General features: G+C 49.6%; 1 protein-coding gene across 2 annotated transcripts in view; it reads right to left on the reverse strand.

Annotated features, from left to right (window-relative positions):
- Nucleotides 1-456: 456 nt before the first annotated feature.
- The window catches only part of POU2F3 (POU class 2 homeobox 3), a 100,082-nt gene continuing 81,630 nt past the window's right edge, over nt 457-18,908 (reverse strand). For both annotated transcript variants that reach the window (XM_060179902.1, XM_060179901.1), the window contains 5 exons: nt 18,322-18,458; nt 15,109-15,270; nt 4,105-4,171; nt 2,899-3,034; nt 457-1,896 (listed from right to left, as the gene is read on the reverse strand). In XM_060179902.1, coding sequence (XP_060035885.1) covers nt 1,857-1,896; nt 2,899-3,034; nt 4,105-4,171; nt 15,109-15,270; nt 18,322-18,458 — 542 coding nt within the window. In that variant the 3' untranslated portion in view covers nt 457-1,856. The remainder of the gene's footprint in view (nt 1,897-2,898; nt 3,035-4,104; nt 4,172-15,108; nt 15,271-18,321; nt 18,459-18,908) is intronic.

Raw genomic sequence — 18,908 nt, forward strand, 5'->3', positions numbered from 1 at the left:
CCAGAGGGGAGGTCATTTGTCCCCTTGAGCCCCTCCCCATCGATCCCCATGCACCTCTCAGCCTGGTTGATGTGATTTCTGAACTATCCTCAGCCCTAAATGTTGAATGCTTTACAAGGTGAACAACTGTTCCTCAGGGCAGCTGGGATGCCAGCCTCCTCAGCCTCCACTGTCTGGAACCCTGGAGCCTGCAGCATGTACCATCTCCCATTCCAACCCTAGGGAAGCAGTCTCCTGCTTGCTCCGCCCTCAAAGGACTTCCTTCAGAATCAGACTCAGAGGGCTCTTCACCATCCTTAGAGCTCTGCATGAGTGTGTGTCATCTTTAGCACCAGTGTGGGCAGTGATAGACTTGATTCACCAACTTGAAACATTTTTCCCAGTCCATTTCATTCTCTGCACTCACAACCCAGACCAATCACACAACAAAAGACATGCAGAGTACTGAACTAAATCTCCTCTTAGTGATTGTGGAATCCACCGTATCATCATGATACAAATTTATTTAGGAACAGAGAGACTCCTCCTCAGAATCTCAACATTTTCTTGGGTATGCAGTCTTTTTAGAAAAGGTCGCCATTTCTGGAATGGCTTTGAGTTACATTTTCTTTTTTTTTCCAGAGCACTGCTCAGCTCTGGCTTATGATGGTACAGGGGATTGAACCTGGGACTCTGGAGCCTCAGGCATGAGAGTCTCTTTGCATCATCATTATGCTATCTCCCCCCACACACACCAGGCCCCAAGTTACATCTTTACACACTGGACCACAAAGAAGGAGGCTGGAAAGCGTGTTCCCTAAGAACTCAGCAAGTGGGAGGGTCTCCTGCAGGAGCTAAGCACACAGTTGTCACACTTTGGTATTCCTTTTTCCTGTCTTTTTTTCTTCCCAAAAAAGACAACATATAACAGAGAAAATCTTCAAAATTGACACCTGAGTTAAACATTTTGATGATTTCCAAATGTTAAATATTTGGAGAAGTCCATGTGAAGGAGAAAGGGGCTTAGTGCAGAACCGGCAAGGGCTATGTACAGATATTTGGCCAGCATAATCGCTGTCCGTTTGCTTTTGTGTTCCTCCTTCTGCAGCCAGGGAAAGAGACAAAGGATGAGATAAGGAGAGAGGCAGAAAAGAAGAGAAGGATCAAGAGCCCTGAACTTTGGGGCAGAGGTTAGCAGACAGAAATGCACCTGGGGACAGAGGAACGTGCCCTGTGGGGACTGAGGGTACCTTTGCCTTCTGGAAAAAGGAAGGAATTTGCAGAATGTAATCAGAAATGGACTTGGTTCTAGAAGAAAGTAGCCGGGCTAAAGAGAAAATGGGGCCAAAGTGAAGAGTCAGTCAGAAAACATTGCTGAACAGACCAAACCTCAAGGCAAGCTTGGGTTGGAGCCGTGAGATTCAAAATCTTTCACAGATCTTGGGAGAGTGTGACCAAGCTCTGCGTCAGAGTCACTGCCGCCCCTCCTGGTGGGTCAGTCGCCAAGCTGGTAGTGACCCTGGAAAGCCCACAGGTGAGGTGAGGAATAACAGTGAGATGTCCTTCCTCAGGAAGCCCCTGGCCATAGCAGAGCCACCTGGAATATCTAGAACTAGAGGGCAAGGCACTGGCAGGGCAGGGAAGGATGGCAACCCCCAGCAGGGCCATCTCTTTAAGAATTCTGAGCATGGGCAGCCCGGTTCAGTCACAGTTTACATCTCTGAAGGCCCTGGCTTCCAAGGAGGCAGGAGTGTAGCCTCCTCTGTAGGTAGGTAGCGGAGACTCGCTTCTGTTCAGCATGTGTCCGTGTAGGGAAGGTGCAGCTCCCTTCCTTCTGGGGGACCCAGGAACAGGTGCAACAGAAAATCCCTTTGGCCTCAGTGGAGGTAGGTGGGGTGATTCCATCGGTACCAAGACCTGGAAGGGAGAAGCAGGTGGTAAAGGCGTTAATGTCACGAGGGGGAATGGGAGTGGGCATGGACTGCTAACAGGTGTAGGAGACCTTTCTGGAGGAAATAGAATGATCCGGAATTACAGAACAGTGGAGGTTGTACAGCCTTGTGAATATACTAAAAAGCATGGGATTATATGTTTCGAAGTGGTCAATTTCATATCAATGAATTACCTCTCTCACTCTTTTTTTTTAATTTTCTTTTGGGCCAGAGCACTGCTCAACTCTGGCTAATGGTGGCACCTGAGAGTGAACCTGAGCTGGAGCATGCAAGTCCTGTGTGCTACCACTGCACATCTTCCCAGTCCAACTTCCATCTCAAGATATTTTAAATGTTTATTGTAATTTTTTTCTCTCTCTCTCTCTCTGATGTGGTTGAGGAGCTACCACTTTGGGGAGTAATTGATGCAACAATTGGCCAAGAAGAACTGGCTATGGGGCTGAACATTCTGCATTTGGGCAAACTCAGGTCTTTAATCCATGGCCTGACTCTCCCCACTCTGCTTCACTCTGAGTCAGGGAGAGCTCTCTCTGGAGGCAGCTGTGCTGAGAACACCTCCAGAGGACAGTGCTCAGATCCAGAGGCTGCATCTCAGCTGGGAGCTGGAGATGGGGCCACTCATTTCCTGTCTCAGGGTATCTATGGGATCCTGGCATGATAGTGCCCCCTCCTGCACCCTGTGAAAGTCCTGGCTGTTGCTGGCAGGGATGTCTGGAAATTTCCGAGCTCCCAGCAAGGATGGAAATTTTGGCTTTGTTGATATCCGGTCCTCACCAGGCTGGCTCAGCTGGCTGCAGTATCTTTGAAACCCCTGCTCCCTCAGGGGTGAAGTCCAGTTTTGCCCCTCTTGCTCTCTGCACCATCTCCTCCCTGTCACCCTTGTCACCTTGTCTGCCCTGTCGCAAACTTTCTTCCCCAAGGTGTGGAGCTGTTCCCAGCTGGCATCACTGCTGTGCCCTGGCCTTACCCTGAAGAGTTAAAGCTGGAGGGAGAGCTGAGTGCCACTTTGGAGTTATTCTGAGAGGCTGTGGGGCTGCTGGTGTGGAGGCCTGAGCCAGGGGACGAAGGCCTGCTGTTGTTCCCGGGAGAGCAGGATGACGTCACTGAGGGCAGGGAGAAGCAAAACAGGCAGAGGTCACACTGTGGGTCCCAGACCTTGTGCCATGGCTATTCAGACCTGGACCCCTAGGATCTTTCCACATCCTGCTGGGTCAGTGTCAAGCCCTGTGCTCTGGGGGCTGGGGGGCTCCATCACAGTGCTCTTACCAGCCCAGGCCCTGGAAAGTGGCATGGCTGGTTCTGCAAGTCCAAGGCTTGCCAGATGCAAGGAGGTTAGATGCCAAAACCATCTTCCTGAGGGACACACCCAGGGCTGGGCACACCCAGCCCAGAGCAGGAGGTGGGAGGGGAAAGGAGAGGGAGCTCAGAAGGCTAGAAAGGCACCAGACACACACACACACACACACACACACACACACACACACACACACACACACACACACACACACACACACGATGGGGGAGATAGAGAGGGGAGAGAGAGAGAGGAAGCCTGTGTAAGCTCCAAGGCCTCTTTACATGTTGCTTCCTATCTCCATCAGGAAGCAACTGCTGGACTTCTAGAAAGAGCAGAACTAGGGAGAAGAGATCTAAGGTTTGGCCCCTGGCCTCTCACTAAGTAGCTCTGGGCTGTGGTGGTCCCTCTGCTCCCCTGAAGCTCCTCTATGTCTCCTGGAAGAGAGCAGCTCTGGGGTCAACTGAACTCTTGCATTTGGGTTTTCCAAGCAGCATTCGTTCCACAGGCAAAGTGGTGTGTTCATTCAGCCGCCCCTGCTGAGCTGCCCCAAGGAATGGGAAGGACACAAGCTGCCTCTGTGGGGCCCAGGGGCAGAGCCGGGCACACCCAAACAGGCCACCATCCCATCTTGTTCTCTCACTAAACACTCTGGTGCTTGGTGGGGAACTGAGTTCTGATCAACATTGAACCTGGGCAGTGGGTCTGGGGAAGCCCGCCTCACTTCGGTCCCCTGTAACCCTTTTCCACAAAGCTATGTCTCTCCTGATGTGGAATTTACTTCCCTTAGAAATAAGATTAGGGGATGTGGACACAGGTAGGGAATGTTCAATTTTAAAACTCTGTTATGGAAAGGAATTCTGGAGTTGTCGTACTCACCTGTTCCAGGCATGGTGCTATGGACAGGAGGGATGGAGAGGGGGCCCAGAGACCCTGAGGGGGAGACCTAAAAGGCAAGAGAAGCTGGTGAATATCCATGCCCATTCCCACTCCCTTCTGATGGCGCTGCATCTTCTAGGCTCTGGGTCCCTGACTACACACACCATGACTCAGAAGGTGCTCGAGCATGATGTTAATAATGCAAAAGTCCCCAAAGTCCCAGGTTCAATCCCCTGCACCACCAGAAGCCGGAGCTGAGCAGTAGTCTGGAGGGGAAGAAGGGGGGAGGGGAGGGGAGGGAGGGAGGGAGGGAGAGAGAGAGAGAGAGAGAGAGAGAGAGATTGAGAGAGAAGACAAAGAAATCAATCTTAGGGGTGCTGGGTGGTAGCGCAGCAGGTTAAGTGCACATGGCGCAAAGCACAAGGACCAGTGTAACTACGATCCCGATTCAAGCCCCCAGCTCCCCACCTGCAGGGGAGTTGCTTCACAGGCAGTGAAGCAGGTCTGCAGGTGTCTGTCTTTCTCTCTCCCTCTTTGTCTTCCCCTCCTCTCTCCATTTCTCTCTTTTCCTATCTAACAATGACAACATCAGTAACAACGATAATAATAACTACAGCAACAATAAAAAAACAAGGGCAACAAAAAATTGAAAATAAATAAATATAAAACAGTTTTTTTAAAAAAAAAGAAATCAATTTTAGATACCAGAGACTCAGCTTCCTCAAGGCATTTTTTTTCTTTCTTCTCTCCCCCCCCAACCAGTGCTTCATGCCAGCACAATTCTACCCTCCCTAAGGACTTTATTTTTCCCAGATAGAAAATGAAAGGCAGAGGGGGCAGGAGAAACACAATGGCACTGTTTTATCATTCATGAAGCTTCCTCCTTGCATGGTGCTACCATGTGGCAGCAGGGGCCTCTAACCCTGACCAAGTGTGCACTTCACTGGTGAGGCTTCTCCTAGATCCTTCAAAGCTTTCTCAACTCCAGACCTGCTCTCGGACTCTCCAGGAAGATCTCTGGCCCATTCCCAGCATCTTCCCTAGACCTACCCTGCCCTGGACCTTAGGCTTCTGCTGAGTGCTCCTGGAAAGGTCTCTGAGGGTACTGCCAAGGGGACAGGAGAAGAGAGCCCTACTGTGACAGATACTCCTTATTGCTGTCTGTTTCCATCCCCTCCTTCCTCCTTTCTCAAAGCTTCAGCTCAGGGCATTGCAAGCCGCTCTGCTTCAGGTTTCCTGGCAGATACAGGAGACAGCTATTGGCTGGCTGCAAGGAACCTCGGATGGACATGAACTTGGGTCTCTGCACCTTTTTGTTTTACCCCAGAGTCCTCAGAGCACCCCCAACTCTGAGGCCAGGAAGGGACCAAGGATCACTTATCTTTCCACACAATTGTCCTCTTGGTATTAAAACATCCCAGCATAACCCAGAACAGAGATTTCCTGTTGAAAATGACATTTGGAGCCCAATGGACTTGGAAGTGACCCCACTACTCCACCGTGAATCTGTGTACCTTCCAACAAGTTACCTGACTATGCTGAGGCTAGGGTTTTTTTTTTTTTTAATCTTTATTTATTTGATAGAGACAGCCAGAAGTTGAGAGGAAGGAGGAGACAGAGACAGAAGGAGACAGACACCTGCAGCACTGCCTCACCACTCGTGAAGCGTTCCCCCTGCAGGTGGGGACCAGGGGCTCGAACCCAGGTCCTTGCATACTGTAACGTGCACTCAACCAGGTGCACCACCACCCGACCCCACTGAGGTTAGCTTTTTGTATTTGTTTGTTTTTTCTCTTTCTTTCCATAGAGACAGAGAAAGGAGGGAGGGAGAGAGGGTTAGAGGAGAGAGAGAGTGACCACAATGCAGTGGGTTGCATTCAACCCCAGTTTGTGCACATGGCAATGCAGCACCCTATCCAAGTGAGCTATCCCACCAGAAGTCGGCTTTAAAATACATAATAAAACAGAGGGAATTGGGTGGTAGTGCAGAGGGTTAAGTGCACATGGCGCTAAGCACAAGGATCGGCGTAAGGATCCCGGTTCGAGCCCATCTGCAGGGGAGCTGCTTCACAGGCAGGTCTGCAGGTGTCTGTCTTTCTCTCCCCCTCGCTGTCTTTCCTTCCTCTCTCCATTTCTCTCTGTCCTACGCAATGACAGCAGCAGCAACAACAATAATAATAACCACAACAATGATAAAAAAAAAAACAAGGGCAACAAAAGGGGAAAAAATGGTCTCCAGGAGCAGTGGATATGGTACAGGCACCGAGCCCTGGCAATAACCCTGGAGGCAATAAAATAAAATAAAATAAAATAAAATAAAATAAAATAAAATAAAATAAACAGAGATGAGGTGATAGCCTAGTGGTAGTTACATATATATATATAAAGGTCTCTCATTCCTGAGACTCCAAGGTCCTAGGTTTAATGCCTGATACCACCAGAAGTCAGAACTGAGCAGTGCTCTGGGCCAAAAAATGAAGTAAAAAATAATTCAAAAATGAAATGGCACTGATACTTCCTTTCTCTACTCTTTTAATTAGGATTTAATGAGCTAATGCCCTTAAAGCTTCTAACTCAATGCCTGGCCCAGAGCACCCATGGCTTGTTCAACGCTGGTTCCCTTCTTTCCAGAAGGAAGCTGTCAGCCCCTGGATCAGTGGGCACCACACCCTTGCCTGCTGGAGCTGAGAGCTGCATGCCCTCCTGCCCCAATTGCCTTCCTCCTCCTGTTGCCAGTGGGAGCTCCAGCCAGGCTTTCAAAGACCCTTGGAAGGCAGTTGTTTATGGGAGCTGGGGTTGGAGGCCTCTCCTGCCCAGCTGGGAACACCCCATCCCTACAGGATTTATATAGGATGTGCTGCTCTCTGCCCAGCTTCTCCCACCTTCTTCCCCACTGCCCCCCCACAATGGGCTGCCTCAGCGGAGTGGCCCCACTGCAGGGTGAAGACAGGTGTGGGGGCTGGAGGCCACTGCTGAGGGGGAGATGTTATCAGCAGCTCTCTCCTTCTCCCCTCCCTGCTGCCCCGCCCAAGGCCCTGGTGGTTGTTTTTCAAATGCCTGATTGAGATCTTGTGACCAGCTCCCTGTTTCCTTCTGGAGCTGGGCGGAAGGTGTTTGGCGCCCCCTTTCGGATGTTATAGAGAAGGCAGCCTCTGAGAGGAGGTAGGTGGCATACTGCTTGTGTAGAAAGACTTTGGTTTCTGAGGCACTCGAGGGTTCCAGGTTCAATCCCCAGCACCACTAGAAGTTGGAATTTAGTAGTGCTCTGGTTAAATGAAATTTTTAAAAAGGTAACTTCTGCACTGTATATCTTAGAGATTTTTATTTTTACTTTTTTTTTTTTTTTTTTAGAGAGGGAGAGTGAAGGAGACCACAGCACAAAGCTTCCTTCAATGCAGTGGAGGCCAGGCTCGAACTTGGGTGGCACACACGGTGAAGCAGGACACCATCCAAGTGAGCTATTTCCTTGGTCCTCTTGGAGATTGTTTCACATCAGAAGAGACAGTGTTCTAGGCTCCAGGAGGCTGTCCCAAAGGGAACTGAGAAGCTCAGGTCACCTCCACTAGCCTCTCTCTCCCCTCACACCTTCGAGACAATCAATCTCGACTGGCTGTGGGTCTTACTCCCTCATAGGCCATGGACTCTGGGGCAGGAGGAGGCCTGTGCGAGTGACCGCTGTGTCCCTGAGTCTGCTCCAGAGCCCTGGCAATGTACAGAGGCTCAGCAAGTCAGTGTGGAGGGAATGACATTGAGTGACAGAGGTTCCTGGCTGCCTCCCAGCATGATCCTCCATACTGTATCTCGGGCTGGGTTGGAACCAAAGTGAGAACCTCCCTCCTGTCTTCAGAGACTCCCACATTCTTAGTACATGGATCCATCATCTAGCAGGCCACAGGCCTGGATAATCCACCCCTACTTCCTCCTGTCTGGTCACCTCTACTTCCACCTTCCGTCTCCCCATGCCTCAGGGCCCCTCCCCATACCATTTCCTTGACCTAGAATGTTCTTCCCTCCATACTCCCTCCTCCATAGGCCCCTCCTCCCCTCTTTCCCCAGTAATGTCTCCTCATACTTCTGATGTCTCTTTGAGCTCCACTCTTCAGAGTTACCCCTGACACCCTAGAATTGGTTTAGCCCCTTAGGTTTCTGTATAAGTACCGCGTGCTAACCGATTGCGCCACTGGAGCTCCATCCCCTTGTGTTTCTGTCCAGTATTCATCTTCCTTACAAGCATCCCGTACAAGTCTCTTCCCTACTGGGCTAGAAGCAGGGGGTCATCAGTCGTGCAGCCCACTAGGCCCTGAGTCAAGCATTGGAGAGGAGACTGTGGGTCCAGGCAGGTGGCTGGCCAGCACTGTAGAGAACAACAGAGTGGCATTCTGGCCTCTTTCAAGCCATCAAAATAAGTAAATCGGGGGTCAGTTGTGGTGCACCTGGCTGAGTGCACATATTATCATGTGCAAGGACCTGAGTCTGAGCCCTCCCCAACCCGCATCTGCAGGGGGGACACTTCATAAGCAGTGAAGCAGGTGTCTCTATGTCTCTCCCTCCCCTCTCAAATAAAAATGGAAAGGAAAAAAAAAGGCCACCAGCATCAGTAGATTCATAGTGCTGGCTCCAAACTCCAGCAATAGACCCGGTGGCAATGTAAACAAACAAACACAAATCTCAAAGGGGAGAAAAGAATGGTGCATGGGAATCACGCTGTCACTAGCTGAAAGTCTGCAGAGGCAGAGGCTCCTTGGAGCTTTGAGGAAAACTGAGCATGCCCAGCCCCTCAGGATCAGCCCTCCTTGTCCCTAACCCTCAGCTGCAGCCCCAAAGATGCTCAGAAAGGGGGTCAGGAGGTAACACAGTGGGTTAAGCGCATGTGGTGCAAAGGGCAAGGACTGGTGTAAGGATCCCGGTTCTAGCCCCTGGCTCCCCACCTGCAGGGGTGTCCCTTCATAGGCGGTGAAGCAGGTCTGCAGGTGTCCATCTTTCTCTCCCCCTCCTCTTTCGATTTCTCTCTGTCCTATCCAACAACAACAACAACAACAGTAACAACAACCGTAATTACAACAATAATAACAACAACAAGGACAACAAAAGGGGAAAAAATGGCCTCTTGGAGTAAAAAAAAAAATGCTCAGCAGTCCCCAGAGACATGGTGTTGCTCTGTAACTGCACATGCTCCTTTGGACCCTTTTTTTCAGCCAGGTGTGTAAGAAGTCTAGCGGGTAGGCAGTCTTTTTACCCCCATTCTGAATTGGCTTCCTGCCTGCCAGCATCCCCACAGGCTGGTATGCCCTGGGTTTGACACCCATGCTCTCCTTTGCGCCCTCTCCCCAGGCTGCACAGGGGAGCCTCACCCCTCCTAGGCTTCACCCCCACCCTGGCCCTAGCCTCGGCCTTCCAAGTGCTCAGGAGATGCCCTCAGGTCTCCCCAGCACCACAGCTGGCCACTTTTCCTCCTCCCTAACAGGCTCCTCCAGTCCCTGCTGCTTCCATCAAGGGCACCACCACCCTTAGCCAGCTCAGCCTGGGTTCTGAGTCAACCACACATTCCAGCACTCCTCAGGGAGCTGCCTCTCTAACCCCTCCCTTGCATCCTCCTCCACCCCCTTACAGCCTGCTAAACCAAGACCCTCCTAATGGGCTCTGAACTCTCCCTACCAGCCTTCCCCTCCCCACATGGGTTGGCTTCCTGCTGCCAGCCCTGTCTCTCTGAGCACCCTCCACACTGCATGGGGTAGTGGGTCTGCATGCACCGCCCCTCCGAATCCCTTAGCAGGGCGTCTGGCCCTTCCTCCAATCCTTGCTGGCCCACCCAGTCCCCTCTCCCACCAACCTCCCCATGCAGAGCAATGGGTCACTAGATGCATTGGGAACCACTGGCCCCAGACTTTCCCGGGGTGGGAACTCTGCTTGATTATTTGCCTTTTCAGGTGCAGTGAAGAGATTAATGGTCTCCCTGGGGAGGCCTTCTCTCCCCATCCCTTCCAGCCTGGGGTAACTGCTGCTCCTGAGGGCAGAGAAATCACTCTGTTGTTTATCTTCTGTTTGTTTCTCTCCTCTACCAGGCTGTGAGGTCCTCTGGGACAGGGGATAACTGTGCTGTTATCCGTGTAGCCCTGTAAGTGTCTGAGGAAAAGGATGAATGGTGATGTCATTTCTTTTTAAATTTTTTAATTATCTTTATTTATTGGCTAGAGATAGTCAGAAATGGAGATGGGAGAGAGAGATAGAGAGACACCTGCAGTCCTGCTTCACTACTTGTGAAGTTTTCCCCCTGTAGGTGGGGACCAGGGGCTTGAACCAGGGTCCTTGGGCACTGTAACATGTGCGCTTAACCAGGTGCACCACCACCCAGCCCCGATGATGTCATTTCTATGAGACAACTCTTGTCAATTCAGACAAAGCTGAGTGTTACTAGTCGCTGGGTGCTGGAAGACTCCAGGACAGCACCATTATCCCCAACTCCCTGAACCTTTCTTTTTACTTATTTATTCTAGAAGAGCACTGTTCAGCTCTGGCTTATGGTAGGCAGGAAACTGAACCTGGGACTTCAGAGCCTCAGGCATGAGAGTCTTTTGTCTAACTATTATGCTGTATCCTTTGCCCTTTATTTGTTTATTTTAAGGATTTTTAAAAAAAGATTTTATTTATTTATTTATTAATGAGGAAGATAGGAGGAGAGAGAAAGAACCAGACTTCACTCTGGCACATGTACTGCTGGGGATTGAACTCAGAACCTTATGCTTGAGAGTCCAAACCTTTATCACAGCGCCACCTGCCGGACCACTATTTTAAAGATTTTATTGGCTGGATGATGATACAGTGAGAGAGAACCAGAATATCACTCTGGCAGCTGTGATCTTGGGGATCTGACTCCAGACCTCATGTTTCCAAGCCCAACACTCTAGCCATTGTGCCATCTCCCAGGCCACCCTCCCTTACCCTTTAACCATCACTGCACCCAAGGGTGAAGAAGGACTATCCTAAGAAGCTCCAGGTAGCATCTCTCCCTGGAAGGTGTGAGCATTCTCTCTCTCTCTCTTGCCTCCAAGGTTATTGTGGGGCTCAGTGCTGGCACTGTGAATCCACGGCTCCTGGAGGTCATATTTTTTCTAACTGTTATTACATAGGACAGAGAGAAATTGAAAGAGGATGGGGGGATAGAGAGAGGGAGAGAAAGACATGTACATACCTGCTTCACTACTTGTGAAGCAGACCTCTGATAGGTGGGGAGCAGGGGGCTTGAACCTTGGTCCTTATACTTAGTAATATGTGTGCTTTGGTGGAGAGTAGACAGCATAATGGTTATACAAAGAGACTCTCATGTCTGAGGCTCCAAAGTCCCAGGTTCAATCCCCAGCACCAACATAAGCCAGAGCTGAGCAGTGCTCCAGTAAAAAAACAAAACCATATATATCTATATGTCTATATAGATAAATATATCTGGCTTAACTGGGTGCACCACCTCCCAGCCCCTGGCGTGGGCATTCTCCACTCTCTAAACTGTCTGCACTCCATGTTACTTCCAGCCCTTTGACTCCCCCCACGCCCCAGAATCACAGACATGATTGTCTTCTGGAAACTCCACCAAGATGTGTAGGCATCATAGCCAACCTAACACGACCAGCTCTGAATCCTGAACTTTGGTACCTAGTGCCCAGTCTGTCTGTTCCTCCTACAGCCTTAACTGTCTGGGGAAAAAAAAGCAGCACCTTTCAACCAGTTGATCATCTTTACCTCATCTCTCAGACTCCTCGTGTAAGCCATGAGCACACATGGGTTGGTGCCACAGCCTAGGCAGGCGCACTTGGAATGCAGCTGCCCTCACCACCATGGGACCTGCCCTGCCCGGCCTCCACCCCTGGGGCGGGGGGCTCTTGCATAGTACCCAGCACAGCCCCCCCTGCCTACTCAGAGCTTCCCTCTGCCTCTGGACCCAGGAGTAAAGTCAAGGGCACTCAGTGCTTCCCCATGGTGGGCTGGCTTCCTGTGATGCCTCCACGTCACCTCTTCCCTCTGTTCTCTCACTCTGCCCCAGCCACACGAGTCTCACTGTGCGGCTCCTCAAAGGGGCAAGAGCTTTCCATGAGCCAGCCCTTCACCCTGGCAGCCTCCCCACTCACCCAACACAGAATCCAATCCCTTTTGAAACTTGGGTCTCCGAGCTAATGCAACCTTGGTACAGAAGGACCTGGTCCATTACAAAACTCTCCTGCGGAACCCTCCCTCCTACCTCCTACTTCACTTCCCTCAATCACTTTAAGTCTAACCTTGTCAGATAACGTCAGGATTACAAAAACTGGGTAAGGGGGGCCAGGCGGTGGCGCACCGAATTTAGCACACATAATATGAAGCACAAGGACTTAGGGAGCAGGGCGGTGGCACAGCGGGTTAAGCACACGTGGTGCCGAAGCGCAAGGACTGGTATAAGACTCCCGGTTCAACTCCCTGGCTCCCCATCTGTGGGGGTTTGCTTCACAGGTGGTGAAACAGGTCTGCAGATGTCTATCTTTCTCTCCCCCTCACTTTCTTCCCCATCTCTCTCCATTTCTCTCTGTCCTATCCAACAACAATGACAGCAATGACAACAATAATAACAGTAACAATGATAAACAACAAGGGCAACAAAAGGGGAAAAAATTTAAAAAAAAGTAAAAGAAGCACAAGGACCTGTGCAAGGATCCCAGTTCAAGCCCCCAGCTCCCCACCCGAAGGGGGATGGCGCCACAAACACTGAAGCAGGTCTGCAGGTGTCTATCTTTCTTCCCCCCCTCTATCTTCCCCTTCCCTCTCAATTTCTCTCTGTTCTATCCAATAAAACAAACCAAAAAAAGAAAAAAAAAAGAAAAAAAAAAAGGCCACTAGGAGTAGTGGATTCGTAGCACCAGCACTGAGTCCCAGTGAAAACCCTGGAGGCGAAAAAACAGAACACAGCAAAACAAAAACTGGGTAAGTTCAAGAGACTGGCAGTTTAATGACGGCCTTTTTTTTTTTTTTTGTCAGTTCCAAGCCACCTCATCATCTGGAGCCCTAGGCAGGAAATACTTGGATTCCCACATTGATATAATCTAATAGATCCCTCTCTTCACCATCACTGTTTGCTTCCATCAGGAATATTATCATAAGCCCTCTTGTGGGCCTCTCTGGGACCTAGCCCTCAGTATAGCGCAGCAATGGTAGGGACTGCCCAAATCTCTGAAGGGAGGCTGGGCTGGGTCAGCCTACTCTGCCACTCGAGGAAGACTGGTTCTGAAATGAGTACCGCCTAGAATGTTCCTAGCTGTGACCATGGACTGTGAACCTCTACTGACAGGGGTTCAGAGGTTACACAGGCTTTTATGGTAAATATGAATAGACATGAACCCTAGGTCAGATTTAAGGGGTTAATAGTTAATGGTATTTATATACTCTACTCATATTTGGGAGCTACTCTCTGCCCTGATCCAGCATTCTAGTCCTATTTTCATCTTCCCAGACAATACTTTTAGTTCACTCTCATGCTAGCTATCAGGCTTAGACAAAAAATTACTAAAATCATGGGCTACATGGAACATATCTGAAAAAAGACTTCCTAGCTTCCTCCCACATGAAGACCTCTAGTTTCATTTGCCCTATTCCCACCTTTGGATTCCTGTTTATTAAACAATTTGCTTTATATCATACCACCTTTCAGCCACCAATTTGCAGATGCTACCATGATGCCTTCCTGACCTCCCTGGACAGACAACCTCACTAATGTGTCCTGAAACCTCACCTCTCTAAAGCCCTGCCCCACTAGGGAAAAATAGAAACAGGCTGAAGGTATGGATCAACCTGCCAACGTCCATGTTCAGTGGAGAAGCAATTACAGAGTGTGGTCTGGAGGTGGTTTAGTGGATAAAGCATTAGACTCTCCAGCATGAGGCCCTGAGTTCAAGCCCCAGCAGCACATGTACCAGAGTGATGTCTGGTTCTTTCTCTCTCTCCTCCTATCTTTCTCATAATAAATAAATAAATGAAAGAGAGAGAGAGAGATTGAGAGAGAAACAATTACAGAAGCCAGATCTTCCACCTTCTGCACCCCATAAGGAATTTTGGTCTATATTTCCAGAAGGATAAAGAATAGCTTCCAATAGAGGGGATGGGACAGAGAACTCTGATCTTGGGAATTGTACCCCTATTATCTTACAATCTTGTTAATCATTATTAAGTCAGTAATAAAAATTAAAAAAAAATACAAAACTCTCTTGTGGAGCCCAGTGGTGACACACCTGAGTGTTACCATGTGCAAGGACCTGGGTTCAAGCCTGCAGTCCCTACCTGTGGAAGGGAAGCTTTCACAAGTGGTGAAGCAGGCCTGCAGGTGTCTCTCTTACTCTCTCCCTCTCTACCTCTCCTCCCCCTCTCAATTTCTCCCTATCCTAGCAAATAAATTTATAAATAAATAAAATTTTAAAGAAGAACCATAAAAAAAAAGAAAAGAAGGGGTCACGTGGTGGTGCACCTGGTTAAGTGCACACATTGCCAAGCACACGGACCCAGCCCCCACCTGCAGGGGGAAAGCTTTCCATGTGGTAAAGCAGGGCTGCAGGACTCTCTGTTTCTGCCTTTCTCTTGCTCCCTCCTCCCCTCCCTCTCTACACCCCTCTCAATTTCTCTCTGTTCTATTAAATAAAATAAATAAAGTTTAAAAACAGAAAAGAAAAAAAGCAAACTCTCCTGCCACTGTCACTTTTTTTTCCCATGATTCTTTTATTTCCTTTTGTTGCCCTTGTTGTTTTTTATTGTGGTAGTTCTTATTGTTGTTATTGATGTCATCATTGTTGGATAGAACAGAGAGAAATGGAGAGAGGAGGGGAAGACAGAGAGGGGAGAGAAAGATAGACACCGGCAGACCTGCTTCACCGCTTGTGAAGAGACTCCCCTGCAGGTGGGGAGCCGGGGGCTCGACTCCCCCAACCCTTCTTCATTCTTCCTGCAGTGGTGGTGACACATGCCAGGGCCAGACTCCCGCTCCCAGCCACTCACCAGACGGGAAGTGTAGATGGGGGACTTGATGGGTGTGGCTGTGGGGCAATTAATTCGCTTCTCCTTCTGGCGCCTGTTGCAGAACCAGACCCTCACCACCTCCTTCTCCATGGACAACTGCTCTGCTATCATGGAGATCTCCTCAGAGCTGGGCTTGGGGTTCTGCAGAGAGAGGAGAGTGAGAATGTGGGTCAAGGACAGGGGTGGGGATGGATTGGCAAGGAAGAGACCAACAGATCCACCACAGGCCTTAGAATCAGACTTGGCACTGGGGACTGGTTTACACTGTGTGTCCTTAGGAAACCTTAACCTCTCTGAGCCTCAGTTTTATGAGGTGGAAATAATGACACCTGCTCTGTAGGATGATCATCAGAATTCAGTGAGAAAGATGTGTGTAAGGGCCTGGCAGAGTAGAGTCTCCACAAATGTATGTCTGTATCATAGATCTTAGATGTACCTCTGTTTGGTTCTGTTTGGTTCTTATTCACATACTGTACTATAAATATGTATAAGAATGTTTCTTAGGGGAGTCGGGCGGTAGCACAGTGGGTTGAGCGCATGTGGTGCAAAGCACAAGGACCGGCATAAGGGTCCCGGTTCAAGTCCCCGGCTCCCCACTTGCAGGGGAGTCGCTTCACAGGCGGTGAAGCAGGTCTGCAGGTGTCTGTCTTTCTCTCCCTCTCTCTGTCTTCCCCTCCTCTCTCCATTTCTCTCTGTTCTATCCAACAACGATGAAATCAATAACAACAATATTAATAACTACAACAATAAAACAACAACGGCAACAAAATGAATAAATAAATATTTTTTAAAAAGAATGTTTTTTTGGTTCTTTTTTAGATTTTTTCTTGTGGTTCTGTGATTGACCTGTTCACTTTTTTTTCTTTCCATAAAGAGTAACACACAGAGAAAGAGAGGGGTTGTCTGGGGGGGGTGGCACAGTGGATAAAGCACCAGACTGTTAAGCATCAGGTACTGAGTTTAAGCCCTAGTGTTGCATGTACTGGAGTGATACTCTGGTGCTCTCTCTCTCTCTCCTTCCACTCTTGCCTCTCTTTTACAAATTAACAAATCTAAGAAGAAGAAGAACAAGGAGAAGGAGAAGAAATAGAAAGAAAGACCACCGGAGTCACTTCACAGGCGGTGAAGCAGGTCTGCAAGTGTCTATCTTTCTCTCTCCCTCTGTCTTCCCTTCCTCTCTCCATTTCTCTCTGTCCTTTCCGACAATGAAGACAGACAACAACAATAACTACGACAATAAAACAAAAAGGGAATAAATAAATAAATATTTTTAAAAAATAGAAAGAAAGACCACTGTGCCCAGAGCTTCCCCCAGTACCCTGTAACTCCTAAAGTGGCAGTGGGGTTTGAGAGTAAGGCCACACCCATGACAAGGCACAGTGCCCTCCCTCCCTGGGGAACTTTCTTCCAGCTTTATATTCTGCTGTATGCTTTATATTACGTTGGAACACTTCCTTGCTCTGCTCCCTCCCAGCCCACTCAATTGTTGCTTGAGGCCCCTGTCCCTCCTTCCTCCATTTCCCTTTCCCTGAATGCTTGGGGAACCCTAGTCAGAAGGGGAACCAGCTTCTGCCACACTGCAGAGGGATGAAGCTGTCACACTAGACAACTGCTGAGCAGCGTCCGTCCATGAAGGCTTGGGGTCTGCCCTATAAATATCTTAAACAAGATGTACTTATATACTAATGGGGGAGAGAGAGAGAGAGAGAGAGAGAGAGAGAGAGAGAGAGAGAGAGAACATGCAATGTTGGGGGTTGAACTTGAGACTTTAAGAATTTCAGCCCAGGGGCTGGGTGGTGGCACACCTGGTTGAGCGCACATGTTACAGTGCGCAAGGACCCGGGTTCAAGCCCCCGGTCCCCACCTGCAGGGGAAAAAGCTTCATGAGTGGTGAAGCAGGGCTGCAGGTATCTCTCTGTCTCTCTCCCTGTCTATCTCCCCCTTCCTTCTTGATTTCTGGCTGTCTCTATCCAATAAATAAATAAAGAAAGAAAGAAAGATAATAATAAAAAAAAAGAATTTCAGCCCAATGTTATAGCCACGATGCCATTTCCTGGGTCACCATCATCATCATTATTGTTGTTATTATTATTGCCTCCAGGGTTATTGCTGGGGAATGATGCTGACAATACGAAACCATCACTCCTGACACCGATTTTTTCTTTCTTCCTTTATTTTTTTTTCTTCTCCATTTTTTTGATCCAACACAGAGAAATTGAGAGGGGAGGGGGAGCTAGAGAGGGAGAGAGGCAGGGAGACACCTGCAGCCCTGCTCCACCACTTGTGAAGTGTCTCTGCTGCGGGTGAGAAGTGGGGCTTGAACTTGGGTTTTCGTGTGGGTCCATGCGCATAGTACTATGTGTACTCAACTAGGTGCATCACCGCCGGACCCCCTATTATTATTTTAAAGAAATAATTATTTTATTTTCATGAGTGAGCACTACTCAGCTCCAGCTTCCAGTGGTGCCAGGAACTGAGCCTGAGACCACAGGGCCTTAGATAGGAAAGCCTGGTGCACAACCAGTGTGCTCTCTCTCCCTGGGCCTTGCCCTGTCCTTTGGGGAGCTGTGTGTGTGGATGCCCTGTTCCTCAGGGGGCCCAGCCAGAAGCTGCCTAACCACACCTGCTCCCCAGTCTCCCTCTGGGGACAGTGAGGCTCGTGTTGTCAGCCTTCACACTCCACTCCAGAATGTGCCTTTGCTACAGATCCAGAAGGAAATATTCATATGACACTACCACGTGTGTCTACATATGTGCGGAAAGAAGAAACAGAAGGAGACACATTTAGATGACATTGGATGGTGGATTATTTCTACTTTGCTTTCCCAGTGGTTTGCAATGAGGATTTATCACATTTATAATTGGGGGAGGGGGAACCATCTCCAGTGCATAGGAAGTCAAGAACCTGCACCTAGCACCCTGACTTTGCTCCCTTTACTATGACTGAGTTAGAGGCACACTGTCTCTGGGGACCCTCATCTCATTTCTCAGCTTTCCCAGAGATAGGACAAGGGGCCCCAAAGAGCAGGACCAGTAAGGGTGGAGGGAGCAGGTGCCCTGGAGTGTGTCTCTCTGTGTGTATGTGTGTATGGTGGTGTGGCCTTTCCCTCATACCCCCAGGTGCCTCTGGGGGCAGGTGCCCTCCTCCTCATAGATCCCCTGCAGGCTCTGGGCTCCAGAGCAGCCACTCACATCTTGAAACCGCTTCTCCAGAGTCAGGCGGATGTTGGTCTCAATGCTAGTCCGTTTCTTCCTCTTCCTCCCGAACACCTCACTTAGGGTGGGGTAGGGGCTGGGGGTGCTGGCTGAGGGGTCCGAGGGAGAGGCTTCTGTCGGAGGAGAACGAGCAGAGGGTGTTTAGACATAGGCAGGCACAGCCATTCCCATGGTGTGTGTGTGTGTGTGTGTGTGTGTGTGTGTGTGTGTAGCAGGATTTTATGGACTGCAAGCTGTAACCCCCTATCCCCCACCTCGCCTTGGTGCTGGAGTTGTGAGTGTGGATATACACATTCGTGTTGAGCTACCTCTCTGGCGCTCTGGGAGCATTCTTGGATGTCTCCACTGGGGGTCATATGCTACTGGCATCTTGTGGGTAGGGACCAGGGATGCTACAATCCATAAGCCAGCCTTCCCCTGCCCCACAAGAGATAGATAACCAACAATGCCAGACATTGCCGTGCCCTGACACCAACTCGTCCACACTTCCCTGCAAATGTTCAGCCCGACTCCCAGCCTCCCTGGCTGACACTCCTTCCCAGCTCAGCCCAGCCCATTGCCTC

This window comes from Erinaceus europaeus, chromosome 20 (genome assembly GCF_950295315.1).
Source record: "Erinaceus europaeus chromosome 20, mEriEur2.1, whole genome shotgun sequence".
NCBI lineage: Eukaryota > Metazoa > Chordata > Mammalia > Eulipotyphla > Erinaceidae > Erinaceus > Erinaceus europaeus.